Source organism: Theropithecus gelada, chromosome 16 (assembly GCF_003255815.1).
Source record: "Theropithecus gelada isolate Dixy chromosome 16, Tgel_1.0, whole genome shotgun sequence".
Taxonomy (NCBI): Eukaryota; Metazoa; Chordata; class Mammalia; order Primates; family Cercopithecidae; genus Theropithecus; species Theropithecus gelada.
In genome coordinates, this window is record NC_037684.1 from 43,565,290 (window position 1) to 43,582,929 (window position 17,640).

The following is a 17,640-nucleotide window of genomic DNA, read 5'->3' on the forward strand; positions in this document are numbered from 1 at the left end:
AAAAATCTCCAACACCAGGTAAATGAATACTTGTAAGAGTGAAAAAAAAATGAATATAAAGGTATAAGAATAGGTGAGAATTAATTATAATTCATAAAATATATGTGAGCATTAAAATATACACTTTCAAATAATTTTTAGTTGCATGACAGATACTTGCATGATATAAAAAGTGTGATGCTCATGTATTGAAAATATGACATAATTGATCTTAAAATTATAGAGGCTAGGTGCGGTGGCTCATGCCTATAATTCCAGCACTTTGGGAGGCTGAGTTTGAGGATCACTTGAGGCCAGGAGTTTGAGAACAGCCTGGTCAATATAGTGAGACCTCTTCATTAAAAAAAAACCCATTATGTTAATTTTTAAAAGTTATAACACATAGATTTAAAAATAGAAACAGAAATACAGGAAAAGCAGAAATATATACCAAAGTCTTTATAATGGTTATCTTTCAATGGTGGGAATATGAATTTATATTATTTTCCACATTTACCTAAATTCTTCTACATTTTAAAATGCTTATCTTTTACATTTTCCAAAACAGACATACATCATTTTAGCAATAATTTTTTAAAATACCAAAAAATACTCTTTAAAAAACAATCCACAAACTCTTAAAGCCCACATCTGAAAATCTAGACATTCAAGTATGTACATTTTCTTTTTTTTTTTTTTTTTTTTTTTTGAGACGGAGTCTCGCTCTGTCACCCAGGCTGGACTGCAGTGGCCGGATCTCAGCTCACTGCAAGCTCCGCCTCCCGGGTTCACGCCATTCTCCGGCCTCAGCCTCCCGAGTAGCTGGGACTACAGGCGCCCGCCACCTCGCCCGGCTAGTTTTTTTTTTTTGTATTTCTTAATAGAGACGGGGTTTCACCGTGTTAGCCAGGATGGTCTCGATCTCCTGACCTCGTGATCCGCCCGTCTCGGCCTCCCAAAGTGCTGGGATTACAGGCTTGAGCCACCGCGCCCGGCCTGTACATTTTCTTTCAAGAGTATCATTACAGTGTTGTTGACGTTACTCAAAATATGTTTTGCATTTTCTTCGTAGCTTGTGGCATATTCCATAAATGTCTACAATAGTGATTCGTTTTGGCTATCTGAAGTTTGTGTTGTTTGTTTTAATTTTTTGTTTTGTTTTTATAAGTTCTGGAAAAAGTCAAGTTGCGTGACTCTTACGATCTTCCAAAGATGTATTACTAAAGCAAAGAGACATTCTTACAGGTGTTTTAAACATGAGATTCAGTTTGCTGATGGTGGCACTGAAAAGCATTTCTTACTGTGCTGTAGAGGGGGACTATGGATGCTGGTGGCAGTCTCACTTTCCTTGGTGGCTACTGAACGTGTTTGTGTCTCCTTTAGAACCAATAATTTCTAATGAATATTTTCTTGTCTCCTCTACTTTCTCCTTCCTTCCTATCTTACCCCTCTTCATTATTTTCCCATGCAAATGTACATGCAATACAGAATATCAGAATAGCACATCCTGTAAAGCATAAAAGCAGTGTTTGTTTCCTGGAAAACCCTCCATACAGCCTAGCTGATTATTAGTCTTCTTATTACTGCTTGATTACTATGATTAAATGATGATACTATACCCTTCCAGTTATAAGGCTTGCCTTTCCCCAGTGGCAATGATGAGTCTGTGCATAATGATTGATATTTTCTCAGCTGGCACCTCTTCTAACCGATGACCTGCGCTTACGGCAAGGATACCTGATCTAAGGAACTGCTATCCGTGGTTATAGAGGGTAAACTGAGGCTGTAAACTTATTACCTTTGGGAGACCTAATGCATCCCAGAAAACACAGATGAAATGATCATTGTAATCATGGAATCAAGAAACACAGTAACGTAGGGTCTGGCCCTAAAATGAATATGGTATTTTCAGAATGTACTTGTCTCACTCATGTGAGATGAATGAGGTCTTCTAGAGCATGACAGAAGAGTTAATTTACTAATTAATAACATGGAGGCTCTGGAAGTGTGAGCTTCTTAAAGAACAGCACCACTTATTGTTTTGGGTTTTAACATATTTGATGGAAAATGAAGGTCATAATAATAAGTGGATAAAGTAAGCACTCAAATATTTTCTCAATAAATGAGTAGATGATTTTGTTTTATGTATACATATAAACGTATGGATAGTTGCAAACACACGGGTATCTCGCTTACTCAGAAGTTTTTCTCAGCTATTTATAACAGCAAATACAAAGACCAAGCCATTTAAATGCTCTGAGAAGCAAAATAGGTGCCATCAATCCAAATCCCGAAGCTTTTTTACCCGAAAAGGAGGTTGAGCAAGTGAAGGTAACTCCAAATTCAGCATCTGCTCATACTATTTCAAAAATGCATCTTTAGATATGTTAAATCATATTTGCTTTTACATTACTTTAGCAACCTTGGTTACATAATTTATCAGCCCAGCACAGATTAGAATCAACAAATTAGGCAGAGCATGGTGACAGCCTGACAGATCCAAGGCACATTATCAGAAGCAAAAATGAGAACGGAAGGCTCACGTTGATGGAGAAGGAAAAACAAGCAGAAAGGCTTAAATAAGCTTCGTCTAGGGTCATTTAATGCAGGAGAAAAGGCTCTACTGTACCCTGATAGGCCTACTGTATTACAGGTAAAAAATGAAAGAGCTTATGTTTATTATAATCATACTGAGTAATTATCAAAAGTTATACTAAAACATACTGTTCCTTTCATTCATTTCCATGTAACTGACATTTATTCTTAGAAACAACTTATAATGTATATGCTTGATTACCTGTATATAGAAAGGTCTGGGGCATAGTGGGCATTTAGGAAATTAATTGAATGAGGAGACACTCCTATCTTCTGATGTGTTCTCAGCATCCTTGATACCACTACACATAGTAATATGTCGTATTTATTAAATCTTCCATTACAAAGTCTTACCCTGCTTCATTCCATTCTTCAAAATCTCTCTAAAATTGTTGTTTTAATTGTTGCTTGATCCATTTTAGTGCGTAATCATAAGCTGCCTTATATTGTTGTTTGATCATATAAATGTTTCACTTCTGCCTTGTCTTCTCAGTTGGACATTCTGAACTCCTAAGAACAGGTACTGCTCCCCCTAGGACCCTTCTGTCTTTCATCTCACCTAGCATATAGCCAAAGTACAAAGTAATTATTTCAACAAATACGTTCACTGAATTTAAAAATACGAAGATTAAATATTACCAATGCGGTAAGTGAAACTTAAGGCCAAAACTGTTTTCCAATAAATAAGATTACATACAGTGCCTTAAAACACCACAGTACGTGGCTTGTTCTCATAGCAGCAGATTGCAAACTCAGCCTGTCTACATTTCCAGGCAATCTGACAACGATTTATTTACTATTTATTGCTAATGATGATTACTTTGAAGATTAGAAAGTGGTTTTTAATATCCAGTGGATACAAATGCCAGGAGCGTTTCATCTTTTATCAGTGTGAAATTGAACTGTATATATATGGTGAATGGAAGTCTGAAAGTATGTCTAATTGTTGGGGATCTTTATATAAATGCAAAGGAAAGATTTGTGCTTCTAGTGAAACAATCACCTTCTGCGTCACACAGCTATTCACAATCTGACTGCAGATCCAGATTGTGACTAATATTTGGCTCTAATATTATAGGTGGTTACCGTGGAGAGAATCAGTAAGAGCATAATTGTCATTTCCTTGGAAAAATTTAATCCACAGATGGATCCCAACACCCAATTGCATTCATGTCCAAGACTAATGGGGATTTTTGCTAAATAAGGCCTGATTCAGCCAAAAAAGATAGACTCTGAATACAGAAATCTGTATCATGCATCACTTCAAAAGATGTATTAACTCAAACACTGAAAGCATTGGCACACAGAATTTTCCTAATAGGGACATGATGAAAACTCATTTATTAATTAAAATACATTTATATTTTCTTTTTTTAAAATGAAGCAATGGGGGTATTCTATGCTACCATGCATTTCCAAAATTTCATTTGCAAAATTTCATCCTTCATACTTCCTTATCTAGCTAATTAAGGTAATGATTCTACTTAGATTGGAAAGTTCTAATTAAAATCATTAATTTTTCCCGAACCTTCTCCTTCAAGAAATAAGCTTTGCTGCACATCCTTCAGTCTTTGGGAGGAGAGAATGTTAGGGGATTGATGCTGATAATTGATGAGAGAGAGCAGAATACATTTATTATGACCTTCCTCCCCCTGCCCAGCTAAATTTATACAGCCAATCATAACCTAGTAACTCTGTGTTCCTTTCTTTAAAGATTTTCTTATCATATGAAACTATTTTGGCCTGTGGTGTATTCATCCTAATTAGAGTAGAATACTAAAGCAAAACCATTTCGATCCAAGTTGCATAAAAATGGCATCCCTTTCCGAGTGACTGGTTTTCAAAGAGAGCTCATTACCTGGAACAACAACAACAAAAGTGTTGCCTCTCTGAATTCACATGGTTTGGAAAATTCTTAGCCATCAACAGATGCACCAACTGAATCATAATAAAGAAGAGAAAATCTATAAGTGATTAATTTCCTTTTTCTATTTAGGCTTAACATGTTTTAAAGGATAATTAAAGTTTTGGCCTGTTTCTTAGAAGTCCAGGAGGAAGCATATTTCAGAAGCTTATTGAACTGAGCGGTGAACTCATTCATTATCTTTTGGTTAATATAGAGTTAACTTGTCTATCCTCAGGTTCTTTTATACAGCCTAGGTTCTTAGACATCCATCTATTTTACAGTGTTAATTCAAGCTGTTTATAAATAACACATGACAATAGATGTTAAAGACCTCCCTTGGGGCAGGTATTATTCCCACGTTCATGGCAACAGAGTTGGTAACAGGACTTGGTGAACAGTATAATCTCAACAAATTAACTGGAACCACATCGCCATTTGGCTATCAGAGCAGCTACACTGAATGAATCATCTCTTGCACACCCTTTTAATTTAAGTACCTTGCTCAGTGCGAAGAAAAAAGGCACACTTGGTGAGGCAGGATTAAGTGCGTATCTGCAAAACCTAAGCAACCGTATTTCACCAGCACCTCCTAGGGGCCACGTGTGGATATGAGGATGGGAGGTGGGGACTCGCACAGAACCTTTCCTTGAATTGTCAGTTTCACCTCTCCTACACACAAAAATCCATCCCGACTGCGCCGTCCACAATACCAGCTAGTTTGCTCAATTAGTTTAGCGACTCAAGGAGGCCTTTCGAAGTTTAAATAAACTGCACAAAAGACACATTTGATCGCTCGAGGAAATAAACATTTAAAAAACTCAGTGGAAGGAGACTCCTAAAATATATCCTGTCCTTTAGAAGCAAAGCTTCGTTAGGACACCGAAGTACTCAGAAATAATAGGCACTTACTCTTCGGTTTACACACACACACGGATTAGTTTATAAAGTTCCAGGATCCAGAGCCGGGTAACACAAGTTGCTTTTTAGGGGTCTGCGCGCTCTCGCCTGGCTGCTGGGAATGAGGGCTGGGAGGCGCTGAAGCGAGGGCAGATCTGACTGTCTGTAGGAGTTGCTATTCCAAAAAAATCATTACTCTCTAATTGTTCTGATTTTAGATCAGCAAAGCGTGCCGGGCGGCGGTGGAGAGATTGAGGGCGGACAAGGCGAGAGGGAACGAGCCGTCCACCCTTCAGAGAAGCCTAGGCTCCTTGTAAGTAATTCGCGAACTGTCGGGAGAAGAAACAGCCAAGCGGCGCTGCAGTGACCGCACTTGCGCGCGTCTCAATCCTGGGTGCTCTGCTCGCCCGCCCCAGTCCCTCGCCCCATTGACTCTGCGGCTTCTCCGGGCGCTGCAGCCTCCCCGGGGGACTTCCAAGGGCCGAGGGGCTCCGGCAGAGAGGGAAGGGAGAGCGAGACGTGCCGGGGCCGACGAACAATCCTGCCCCGGCGGTAAATGTCTCTCCCCGGCGCTGGCATCTCGCAGGCCCCTCGAGGAGCACGCAGGGCAAGTGGCCCCCGAGCGGGGGAACCGGGAAGTGTGTGGGGCTCCAGACGGAGTAGGAAGCTTTGCTCAAGGCCAGGCTGCAATCAGGCAGCCGCAACAGCCGGGCGCGGAGCTTCCCACCTGCTGCTGTCCCAGCTGGGCCGCAACTTCCTCCTCCCCGGCCCGGCCCGACTCCCCCGGCCGGGCTCCGAGGGTGGAGGGGGAGGAGGCGGCGGCAGGTTCCCTCCGCTGGCAACGCCTCGAAGCATCCTCCCCTCCCCGTCGCGGTTCCCGGGGCTGGCCGCGCGGCCAGGCGCGCTGCGATTGGCCGGCAGCGGCCGGGGGCGGGGCCAGGAGAGCCGGTGTCGCACGGACCGCCTCAAAAGAGCCCAGGATATTGCAGAGCGCACTGGAGCCCTGGCCAGCGCGCAGCCTTCCCGGCGCCGGCAGGCTGGGTCTTGGGAATTCTGGTTTGCTTTGGCTCACTCGCTTTTTACAAACCACTGGATCTTACATGCCTCTGTACCCCCCACTTCCACTCCATGTCCCCATGCTCCTGCGCCAGCAACAGGTAAGGGCTGCTGTGTTTTCTTCCTTTTCGCTCGCTGCCGGTGTGTCCTGGGGAATGGACTCTGGCCGCCGTCCCCTACCCTACCCTGCCCCGCTGCTCCAGAGGTGCCCAGCTGTCACACTGCTGTAGCGCTCACCCACGCTCCGGAGTCCCAGATCATGCCTATATAGTTTGTGTGCGCACCAGAACATCCCCAGAGCTAAAAATACTGAGACATGCTTGGAACAGTTGAGCAATAGAAACAGATTTCTCTGCAGCATCTGTTTGTGCTCATAACTTCCAGTGCACCAGCTGTAGCGAGATACTGGGTTTGGAGGCAAGGGCGAGAGTGTCTGTGTTCGGTTCTCACTCTAAGGGAAAAAAAAAAAAAAAAAAAAAGAAAACGTGGTTGAGGGTTTGGGCGTGCGTCTTGAGCCCTGGTCTTAAACCTTGGCAAATCTTGGGTCTTAGCACTATTCTTGATCCTTGGCGGGTTTTTTTGTTTTTTGTTTTTTTCGTCATTGCTTCAAAGTATAGCCGTGAGTTTCAAACAGAGTGAGTGTCTCAAAGTTGCCTTCCTGAAAGAAGAGCGGGAGCCCGAGTTGGATTTGAGCCTGAGGATCGCAAAACTTTCACATTACATATCACTCTCTCTTAATCAATTTGTTATTTTTAGTAATAATGGTAATACCTGGCTTGAAGACAGTGTGGTTTTAGGGAAGCAAAATAGTCAAAACGACTTGATTCTGCAAAAAGATTGCATCATAGCATGGATTCATCATGACAATTGGAAAAAAAAAACAAGGATAGGAAACGGGCAGTTTAATGTCTGTGTCTGGGTAAGGATATCATAGGATGATCACTAGGATAAGGCTGTGCATTCTGACGATTTTCATAAATTCAGATTTTACTTGTTAGGAAATAAGGTGTTATTTGAAAACCTTGGATATGCAGAGAATCCATATTGCATTTTGCCATTTGTTTTCTTTTCACATGAATAATCAATAGGCTGCCAGATTTCCTCTCGCCAATCACTGTTGTGTGTCTGATGTACATTATCGGTACACTTGTTAGCGTTTTCCTGCTCACTTCCAAATGTTTCATTTCTATTTGCCATTATCTGGAAAAAATCCTGGTGCTCAGAAGGGGTAAGAGATGTTAATTGAAGCATGGTGGAAAGGGTGAGGATAAGGTCAAGGCCATTTTACTTAGCTTCCTGCCCTCCTTTCTCATATTTTAATGACACTTTGTTTTTTAATGTTCTTGGTCTCCATAAGAAATATTTGATCTAAACTCTTGTGAATTTTGCTTTTTTTAAAAAAATAAAAGAACACAGTTTTTCTACATCCTTCGGACTCCTCAGTTGCAGAATCTCTGGTTAGCTGTAGCGTCCTTGTATGACTTTTGCGTAGCCTGAAAGATTGAAAAGAGCTACCTGCACAGATTGGATGTTTCAGTTTTTTAAGTGTATATTTTTATTTACCAAACATGTCTGTTTTTCAGCATATGCAGGTGCTGAGCAGTGCTACAAGCCAAGTGTCGTTGAGTATAAATGTTAGACATAGGGCTCACGTAGATAGATGGGTATCCCCCCTCCCCTCCCTCTTCCCCCTCCTCCTCCCTTATGTTTATTGAGCTTCTAAGAGGTTGCTTTCCTAGCAGTTGTGCTCACATAGCAACATGTGCCCAGAGCACACTCAGGCTGGTCTATATGGCGTCAGCTGGGAAATAGCTGCTCTAAACACTCATTAGCAGACCTCTCAGCCCAGTACGTTTTCTTTTGCTATCTTTATTTCCTATCCTTAGAAACTTTCTTATTCATTGCACATCATGACCGTGTTTCAGGACACATTTACTCTCATTTGATTTTGTTTTAGTTATTCAAAAACCATATTGGAAGTATTACCTCTATAAGTCAAAGCAATTTAGATCCCCCATTTGTACCATGTGATCTCCTTGACCTTACATTTATCCATAGCTCTTTCTGCTTTAACATCTACCTAAGTTTAAAGCGCTGAACTATTTTTTCCATTGCTTATGCTTAATTTTGGCTCAGCCTATAAATAGTCTTAACATGAACAGCACCACATGTAACCTCTCAATTTCCCAAAAATACTTTCTACATCATGGGTTATGGCCTGGATAAAAATGATTATTTGTGTCCATGAAATTTACATCTAGGCCCTTAAATATTTTGGCTGGAAGGGCAATTTACACATCGTTCATCAAATCAAATTTCAGTTCTCTGGATTTGTATCACTTTGTGTTCTCATCTATTCCTAATTGATTGCATCTCAAAACATTATTGTGAATATATGCTTGAAATAAAGTTGCATGTAAGCCCTGTTTTTTTAATGATGGCTTTTCCCAGCTTGTTCACGAATTGGTAATTGCTAGTGAGAGAGGACCGGGCAAGGAAGTTTTCTGCTCGCTTAAAGTCGCTCAGGCATATGGGCAGGTTAACAGTGAAAGCAATTTTTACCATGAAACATTAAGACCGTTACCCCATCAAACCCTGACAGGTTCTAGCTTTTAGCTATGTAATCAGCTCCACAAAAAGTCTGAATACATAGTATATGTGTGTGCACATGCATACACACATAAATCTGTTTTGGGGCATATCTATTTGAAGTGGCAAAAGTTTTCATTTTGCCAAACAAAACAAAACAAACCAAAAAGCTAAACGCCTCTTTTTCTCTTTCCAGGAAGAAATGGTAAAATTTCTAAATGATGCTCCACATGTGGGACAAATTCCGTTATTAACAATGGAAATAAGACAATAATAGTCTCTCAATACAGACCACTTTCAAGATTCTAAATGTGGAAAGCTATTCATAGGAAGCTGGTATTGTGTGATTTGTGGAATTCAAACAAATGTCCCGGGGTCAAGATTTTTGGAAAGTCATAATTCAGTCTTTAGATTTCATATGGTTGTTATGTTTTAATCTGGAAGGAGTACAGAAATAAGTCAGAAGAAATTTGACACTGTCTACTCATGGCCCCTAATGGTAACTCACAAGGAAGGATTGTTTTGAATCATGAAAAGGGAATTTCTTGGTGTCAGCTTATAATACAAAGTTCTGAAGTCAATCAGAACTCAAGAATACAAAGCATTCATTAAATGAAGCTCTTCTCCCTTTTTTTTGAAACGTACACCTGCGTTTGGTGGTGTTGCTGTCTCTGTCTGTTTAGAAATGTGAGGCAACTGAGATGAACTAATTACTTGAAAAATGCTGTCCATGTACAGGATCTAGAACCTTGAGGGGTAGGATTCTTGTTTCTTTGGTCCAAGTGCAAACTTCACAGGGAAGCAGACAAAACATTGAAGCAGGTGGAAGGTTAAGAAAGCACAGTAACTTCTTTTTATAAAGTGATTCAAAGGCACTTTCAAACCAAGCATCATTTAGGTGTCAAAAGCTGCCAAAATGTAACACACATTGCAATTTTCATAGATGACTAATCTCAGGAAAAATGTGTTGGGGCACATTCTTGCATAATAACTTGGATAAAGAAGAAGTCAAAAGACAGTAACAAGGCATTTTCAAAGGCAATGCACCTTGCCTCTTTTTAAGGGATCGCACAAAAACAATGTAAATGGATGGCTTTATTTGTTTGCAGCTGGCTTGGCTGAAATCGGTTCTATTAACTGTGTAATCTTAATGGATTTAGAGGAAAAGAAAAAAATGGAGTCTTCATTATCAGGCATCAACAAATCTCTGACTCCTTTCATGAGTTATTCATTGCCCCCCTTTAATATAGCAGAAGGATTTGGTTGTATGAAAAGTTAAGGATGGGCTTTATTTTTCAGTTCTAACTTATATTCGTTTTGTTATCACACATTTGGTAAAGAAAGCACCTTAGGGACTGGGCTGCTTGCTTTCTATTTATTATTGATTTATTTATCCATGTAAAAAAAAAAAAAAAAAAAAAGAAAGCACCTTAGACTTTCTCTTAGTTTTTTGTTAGTTAGTCAAGGAAAATAGTTTCTTAGGAGTGAGGATGGCAAGTTAAAGTAAATAGATAGTTCTTACCTAGGGAAGAATGAGGCAATTGGAGAAAACTGAGAACTACTATTTGCACATATTAGGTAAAGGTGAGTGCCTTCTCCATAGGAACCTGTAGCAAATAACAGCGCTGGAAATGAAAGTAAGCGGACTAGCATTTATGATCTGTCCTTACACAGTTGTCTCTGTCTGAGAGAACACAGCATTGGACTGACATGAAATGAGTTCCTGCCTTATCTCAATCCGCTAAAGACCTGGTCCTCTGGCACAATGGTGCTTACTTCCTAGCCTGTCATTACACATGACAGCCCCATCTCAGGAGAATTTCAGGACTCTTATTGCTAGGCAACAGAATTGCTCTCTATCCCCCAGAGCAAACCTGCGTCTTCAAAGTCTTCAAGCCAGAATTACCTGCACTAATAGAGACTTAGCAGGCATTTCTGCATAGTGGTTGCTTGAAGTGTGAGAAGTGATGAAGCAAGCCCAAACAGTATCCAGAAACTGGGATCCATTTCAGATGATTATAAGCAATAGGGGCAGTATTCACCATCGTAGGAGGTTTTGTCCACTAGTTCCCTCTGTTTTCAGGATACACTCAATCAAGCCTACTCCAAAATCCATATCACTATTATATTTGTAGGTGGGAATCTGACTTTCGTCCTCTAGCATTTCCTCAGCCTATCCGGTCTGCTAGTTATATCATTTAAACAAAATAGTCTGTCTTCCGATTTCAACCTTGCCATCAGGGGCTCTCATATTCTCCCGTAGTGCACATGCAACTCAGTGAATATCAATACTGCGTCCACGTGAAGATTTCTAAACATGTCCTCTTTCCAAAAATTTTACGACAAACCTTGGGATCAGACAGTCTTTCATCTGCTTAACAGGGATCGTAGCAGGTGGGGCAGGCCAAAGAAGAGAATAAGAGAAGGGAGAGGTAGACCTGAAAAATAGAATATTCTAGATCCCTGGCCAAAAATAAGGGAAAGGGGACGTGACCTGACATTTTGGTTGAACAACTGTCACAGACAACTCTCCTATGTTTAACGACTTTATGCTTTTAAATAAAAGGTTTACAAAGCATGCTTAGGATACAAAGAAATGTAAAACCTTATAATTTAATGTGAAGTATACTTATCTTTACCTGATTATGTGTTTTTGTTAGGATGTATTGTCTTAGACAGTAGAATTCTTTAAGAGTGGCTTATTTTGTAATGCACAATCTCTCTTTTCTTGCAGGACATGTTCTCTGGATGTCAGCTGAGTTATTAAAGTAACTCTGCATGTCAGCAGACAGACCTTGGTAGAACCCCGAGGCTCCCAGAGACACCCATCTCTCCTCATTTTTTGTGTGTGTGTGTCTTCACCGAACATTCAAAACTGTTTCTCCAAAGCGTTTTGCAAAAACTCAGACTGTTTTCCAAAGCAGAGGCACTGGAGTCCCCAGCAGAAGCGATGGGCAGTGTGCGAACCAACCGCTACAGCATTGTCTCTTCAGAAGAAGACGGTATGAAGTTGGCCACCATGGCAGTTGCAAATGGCTTTGGGAACGGGAAGAGTAAAGTCCACACCCGACAACAGTGCAGGAGCCGCTTTGTGAAGAAAGATGGTCACTGTAATGTTCAGTTCATCAACGTGGGTGAGAAGGGGCAACGGTACCTCGCAGACATCTTCACCACGTGTGTGGACATTCGCTGGCGGTGGATGCTGGTTATCTTCTGCCTGGCTTTCGTCCTGTCATGGCTGTTTTTTGGCTGTGTGTTTTGGTTGATAGCTCTGCTCCATGGGGACCTGGATGCATCCAAAGAGGGCAAAGCTTGTGTGTCCGAGGTCAACAGCTTCACGGCTGCCTTCCTCTTCTCCATTGAGACCCAGACAACCATAGGCTATGGTTTCAGGTGTGTCACGGATGAATGCCCAATTGCTGTTTTCATGGTGGTGTTCCAGTCAATCGTGGGCTGCATCATTGATGCTTTCATCATTGGTGCAGTCATGGCCAAGATGGCAAAGCCAAAGAAGAGAAACGAGACTCTTGTCTTCAGTCACAATGCTGTGATTGCCATGAGAGATGGCAAGCTGTGTTTGATGTGGCGAGTGGGCAATCTTCGGAAAAGCCACTTGGTGGAAGCTCATGTCCGAGCACAGCTCCTCAAATCCAGAATCACTTCTGAAGGGGAGTATATCCCTCTGGATCAAATAGACATCAATGTTGGGTTTGACAGTGGAATCGATCGTATATTTCTGGTGTCCCCAATCACTATAGTCCATGAAATAGATGAAGACAGTCCTTTATATGATTTGAGTAAACAGGACATTGACAATGCAGACTTTGAAATCGTGGTCATACTGGAAGGCATGGTGGAAGCCACTGCCATGACGACACAGTGCCGTAGCTCTTATCTAGCAAATGAAATCCTGTGGGGCCACCGCTATGAGCCTGTGCTCTTTGAAGAGAAGCACTACTACAAAGTGGACTATTCCAGGTTCCACAAAACTTACGAAGTCCCCAACACTCCCCTTTGCAGTGCAAGAGACTTAGCAGAAAAGAAATACATCCTCTCAAATGCGAATTCATTTTGCTATGAAAATGAAGTTGCCCTCACAAGCAAAGAGGAAGATGACAGTGAAAACGGAGTTCCAGAAAGCACTAGTACGGACACGCCCCCTGACATAGACCTTCACAACCAGGCAAGTGTACCTCTAGAGCCCAGGCCCTTACGGCGAGAGTCGGAGATATGACTGACTGATTCCTCCTCTGGAATAGTTACTTTACAACACGGTCAGTTGGTCAGAGGCCCAAAACAGTTATACAGATGACGGTACTGGTCAAGATGGGTCAAGCAAGCGGCCACAAGGGACTGAGGCAAGCACAATGGTTTCAAAGAAAGACTGTAAGCTCCATGATTAGCATAAAGCACTAACCATGCCTCCATTGTGACCCAATGGCACATAGATGTTGTAGAATAAGTTATGGGTTTTTATGTTTTGTTTTGTGTTTTTCCAAAACTTGAACTTGCAGGCAAGCCTTGGTTGGGTATTTGATTTATCCAGAATGCTTCTCTTTAGGGAACAAGGATGTTTTTAATGGCATAACAAAGGCAAGACTCTGCCTTAATTTTTGAAAAGCTGCTAACTACATGAACACAAATGTGTATTTTTGTTGCAGTGTAGTTTTCCTTCTGTGTAATTTTAAAGTCAGTGTTGAACTTGATTGAAAGCTCATGATGCGCTTCAAAGTGGCAAGTATTTGGCTATTAACTGCCAAAACAAGAGCCTGATTTTTTGAGGCCAGTAATTTGTTTGCTAGAATTGATTTTTTTCCTCTCTCTCTTTGTTACATAAGGGCATTATGTAACACTAGCCAAATGGTAGCCTCTGGGTTGTTGTTGTTGTTTTTTTCCTCCATGATGTTAATGGGTTATCTCAAATTTTAAGTTAAACTACCTAAAATAAATACCAAAGATAATGCATATTTTTGCACAGTGGAGCTTACACTTAAAAGAAAACAAAGCCCCATGGGCTGCCTTGAAATCAAGAGACAATAACTTTGAACCTCAGCAAGACCTTGAACCGCCGGTTCATTTTGCACCTTATTCAGAAAATAGAGCATCATACTCACCGAGTCTAGTCAGTGTAGTGCTTTTTAAAATTTTGTCCTTTCATGTAACTTTTTTTTTATTTTAAGAGGAAGAAGAAGAAAGGGGCAGTAAAAGTCACACACACACAATACCAACATCCATCCTTTCCTGCTAGGCAGTGCTGGCCAGGCTCATGTGTAGTGTGCGAGATGGTGATGTACTCTTACATTTTTCTGGGCTTTCCCTTTTGCACATTCCAAAATTCATTTCATAAGATCTTCATAGGACCTCCTTGGCATCCTGGCATTCTCAAAACTGAGCCATCCAGCATGACAGATAAATGGGTTTAAACCCTTGCTGCTGAATTTATTGCCTGGACTGTCAGGACATCGCCAGCCCACCTTCACCTTAGAGGAGATGCCACACCTGGCCTCCACGCTTGTTCCTCTGATCAGTCTGTCTGGAGTGAGTCCTACAGTGTCAGATAGGGTGGTGAATGCCAAAGCGGGGAAACGGGGAGGTGTGGACAAGCCAATCTGATGCAGCACTTCAGATCAAGTATTTAGGAGGAAGAGGAAACTTGCCTTTTTTATGGCAGAGGAGAGTAATGAAAATGTCTCAGTATTTTAGGGTCAAAGAGAGTCATAAAAATACAACATAATGACAAGTAAAGGAGATAATGGTCTAAAAAGGCTACTTCCCTTTTCTGTGTGCATACTTATGATTGAATGTGAGCTAAGCATTGTCTCCTGTGGAGCCCTAGAGCAGCTTACTAAGGAAGGACACATTGTTTTCCAGAAGCCTCCCCTGCCTGGCTGACTGCCTTGCTAGAAACATTTTTTTTTTTTTTTCTCACTGTAGCTCAATAAAGTAAATCATTGTACTTTTTTTTTTTTTTTTTTTTAAATTTAAAATTCCCTATTTGTGAATTCTGGGGTTACTGACTTTTCTTTTTAATTGGAGTCTCAAAATCAACTCTCTTATGGTATTATATCTCTGTATGCCATTAAAAAACAGCTTGTTCTAGAATCACATATTTTGTAAATTGATGTTTGTGATGGTCTCTGGTTCTTGAACAGCCATATCTGAATGCCGTGCCTGCAAAACTATGACAATTTTTGCTGTTTTCAGCCTTCAGATTTGATGGCTTTGAAAACTGAGGTGTTATTTTCAATGAAACCGAGAAAGAGATGTTAAGCAAGTGGTTGTTTTAGATCCAAATGTTAAGGCAGGTTTGGGAAGGTGTTTAAAGAGTTGGAGGAATTGGGGATTGAGTGGACAAGAAAACTTACAGAAGAGGCAACAATTTGGTTCTTGACAGTGAGAGGATATTGAGGGCTTCAGCTGCTGCTATTATGACGTTTTGCAAAGGAAAATAATCAAACCAAAGAGTATTCAGTGATATGTAAATTAAATGAAGATACAGTGGAGAATGGGGGTGGCCACAAAAGAGGCTCCCCCTAAACACAGAGTGCTGCCACTTAAAAAGACTTGAGAAATTTGAAAGGGGGTGGGTATGGGGGGGGGGCAAGAAAGAGGGAGGGAAATCTTTCAACTTATTTCTGAAAAAGAGAAAAAAATATAAAATTTCTGGTGCACAGGTTTGTTTTTTCAAGAAAATTTTGCAGAAGCTATGTTTTTAAAGTGTACATTTTATAAAGTTTATCAGATATTTTCATATTTAAAGCCAAATGTAAATAGAGGTCTGTAAAGAAAAATAATTGCCATAGAAAGTATAATGTCAGTGCAGCAATGTCTGAGAGCTAGTACCTATATGCTACGGGTTAGCATGGTTTTAGCAAATATATACCAGCCTTATAAGGTTCGTATTGCTATGTTCTTCTGTTATTTATTTCAGCATGGACTGTTCATTTGAAACCTTTTTCTAGTTATTAGCATTTTAACAGTTACAAGCTTTAAATGGCAATTTTTTCTTTCTTTTTTTTTTTTTTTTGTCAAGAGCCAAGACACAGGTAATGCACAACATTGATTGCTGCATTTTACCTTCAAAATATTTGTCCTTCTTGACTGGGTCTCCTTAATTAGTGTACACATGTCATTAGAATGCAGATGGAGGGGACTCACCGTGAATATCTGGGGTCGATTCCCAGATGTGTGTTGCTTCTCTATTGCAAGCAGATTCCCTGTTGAATTTACTTAGGATTTATTCCCTTTTAAAGAATTTTTGCCCATATCTGGAAGGGCACTATATTTTTGGGGGGAGCCATAGATTCCTGGTTATCCTATTTTTAAATAAAATGTAGACAAAGTGAATTCTATTTTGATTATTGAGAAAGGAGTAGTTTTCTATCCCTCTAAGAGTATACTTGAATCAGACATTTTAAGGATGTCACTATAGCACTGTTGTCATTTTCAAATTCCTAGAAAAGTTTGTTTTACTTTGTTTTTATTCTGTTAATGCATTCTTTCTTCTCTTTACTTCCTTTCTTCCCAATACACTCCTACCCCAACTCTTGATGTTTATTTGATGAGCTCTGTCCCGTAAATCGTATTTCCCTTACAATTAATAAATGTCACTTCATATTTTATAATAAACCACTCAGTAAAAGCAAAAGCTTGTCCTGAGAAGTAGAGTGAGTTCTTTTTCACTCTGTGTCTAATAATGTTCAGGTGAAAAAAAAAAGGTGTGGCGTAGTTACCTGCCCATCCCTAACCCTCAGCAAAGTAGAATCTCTTTTCTAGTAATTTTGAGTTTCAGCTCTGGGCTCTGGCAAGTTGAACAATCCTAGCCATTGACAATCGTGATAGTTATTATTTTCCCATTTGCTGTCTTTTTGTATCTAAAGTCTTCCTATTGTACTGCACAAACCATGGATTGTACATATTTTTATATATTATGTCTTATTTTATTATTTCTAAATAAAAAAATTAAAAATTGAAAACAAATTGGTGGAAGAATCTTTGGGCTTCCTGTATGATTACTCTAGAAACACCATAAAGCAAATGTTCCCAAACAATAGAACATAAACCCTGAGAGGTTAGATGAATAGAGCCATAGAAATGGCAACAGACAGGTGCAGTGGGGTGGCAGATTAGTTTAATTCAAGTTTGAGGAAGTCAAGCTCATATTTTGTTTTTGGATACAACAGCCTAGGTAGAAAGGGAATAGAAAAGACCAATAAACTAGCCAAAAAAAAAAAAAACCACTAACAAAAATATTATGAAGTTTAGATTTTGATTCTCTGTTTAATGGGTGATAATGTGTAGTTACTCTTTATTGAGTCTCAACTATGTGTAGAGTTCTTGCATTACATATTATTTTTATCTCATTCCCACAGAAACCAAATCAGGATGTTATTATTTTGTATTATAGATTAAGACTTGGCAAATAAGTTCTGTAAAGGGCCAGGCAATAAGTATTGTTTGGCTTTATGAACCAGAGGGTCTTTGTCTCAACTATGCAAATTCAGCCTTGTAATGTGAAAGCAGTTACAGACAGTATGAAAACAAATGGTATGGCTGTGTTTCAAAAAATTTTTACTAACTTCTACAGCCAGCGGGCTAGATTTGGCTCATGGCCAGTA

General features: G+C 40.2%; 1 protein-coding gene across 2 annotated transcripts; it reads left to right on the forward strand.

Moving 5' to 3' along the window:
• Positions 1 to 5,276: 5,276 nt before the first annotated feature.
• On the forward strand, positions 5,277 to 16,998 carry KCNJ2 (potassium voltage-gated channel subfamily J member 2). Of its 2 annotated transcripts, none has more exons than XM_025363839.1 (2): positions 5,277 to 5,690; positions 11,757 to 14,913. In XM_025363839.1, exon 2 carries the CDS (start codon positions 11,973 to 11,975, stop codon positions 13,254 to 13,256), a length of 1,284 nt encoding a protein of 427 aa, XP_025219624.1. In that variant the 5' UTR covers positions 5,277 to 5,690; positions 11,757 to 11,972; the 3' UTR covers positions 13,257 to 14,913. The 2 variants fall into 2 exon arrangements, with proteins under 2 accessions (XP_025219624.1, XP_025219623.1); XM_025363838.1 differs by lacking the exon at positions 5,277 to 5,690 and adding an exon at positions 6,355 to 6,534 and having other exon boundaries at positions 11,757 to 16,998.
• Positions 16,999 to 17,640: the final 642 nt, after the last annotated feature.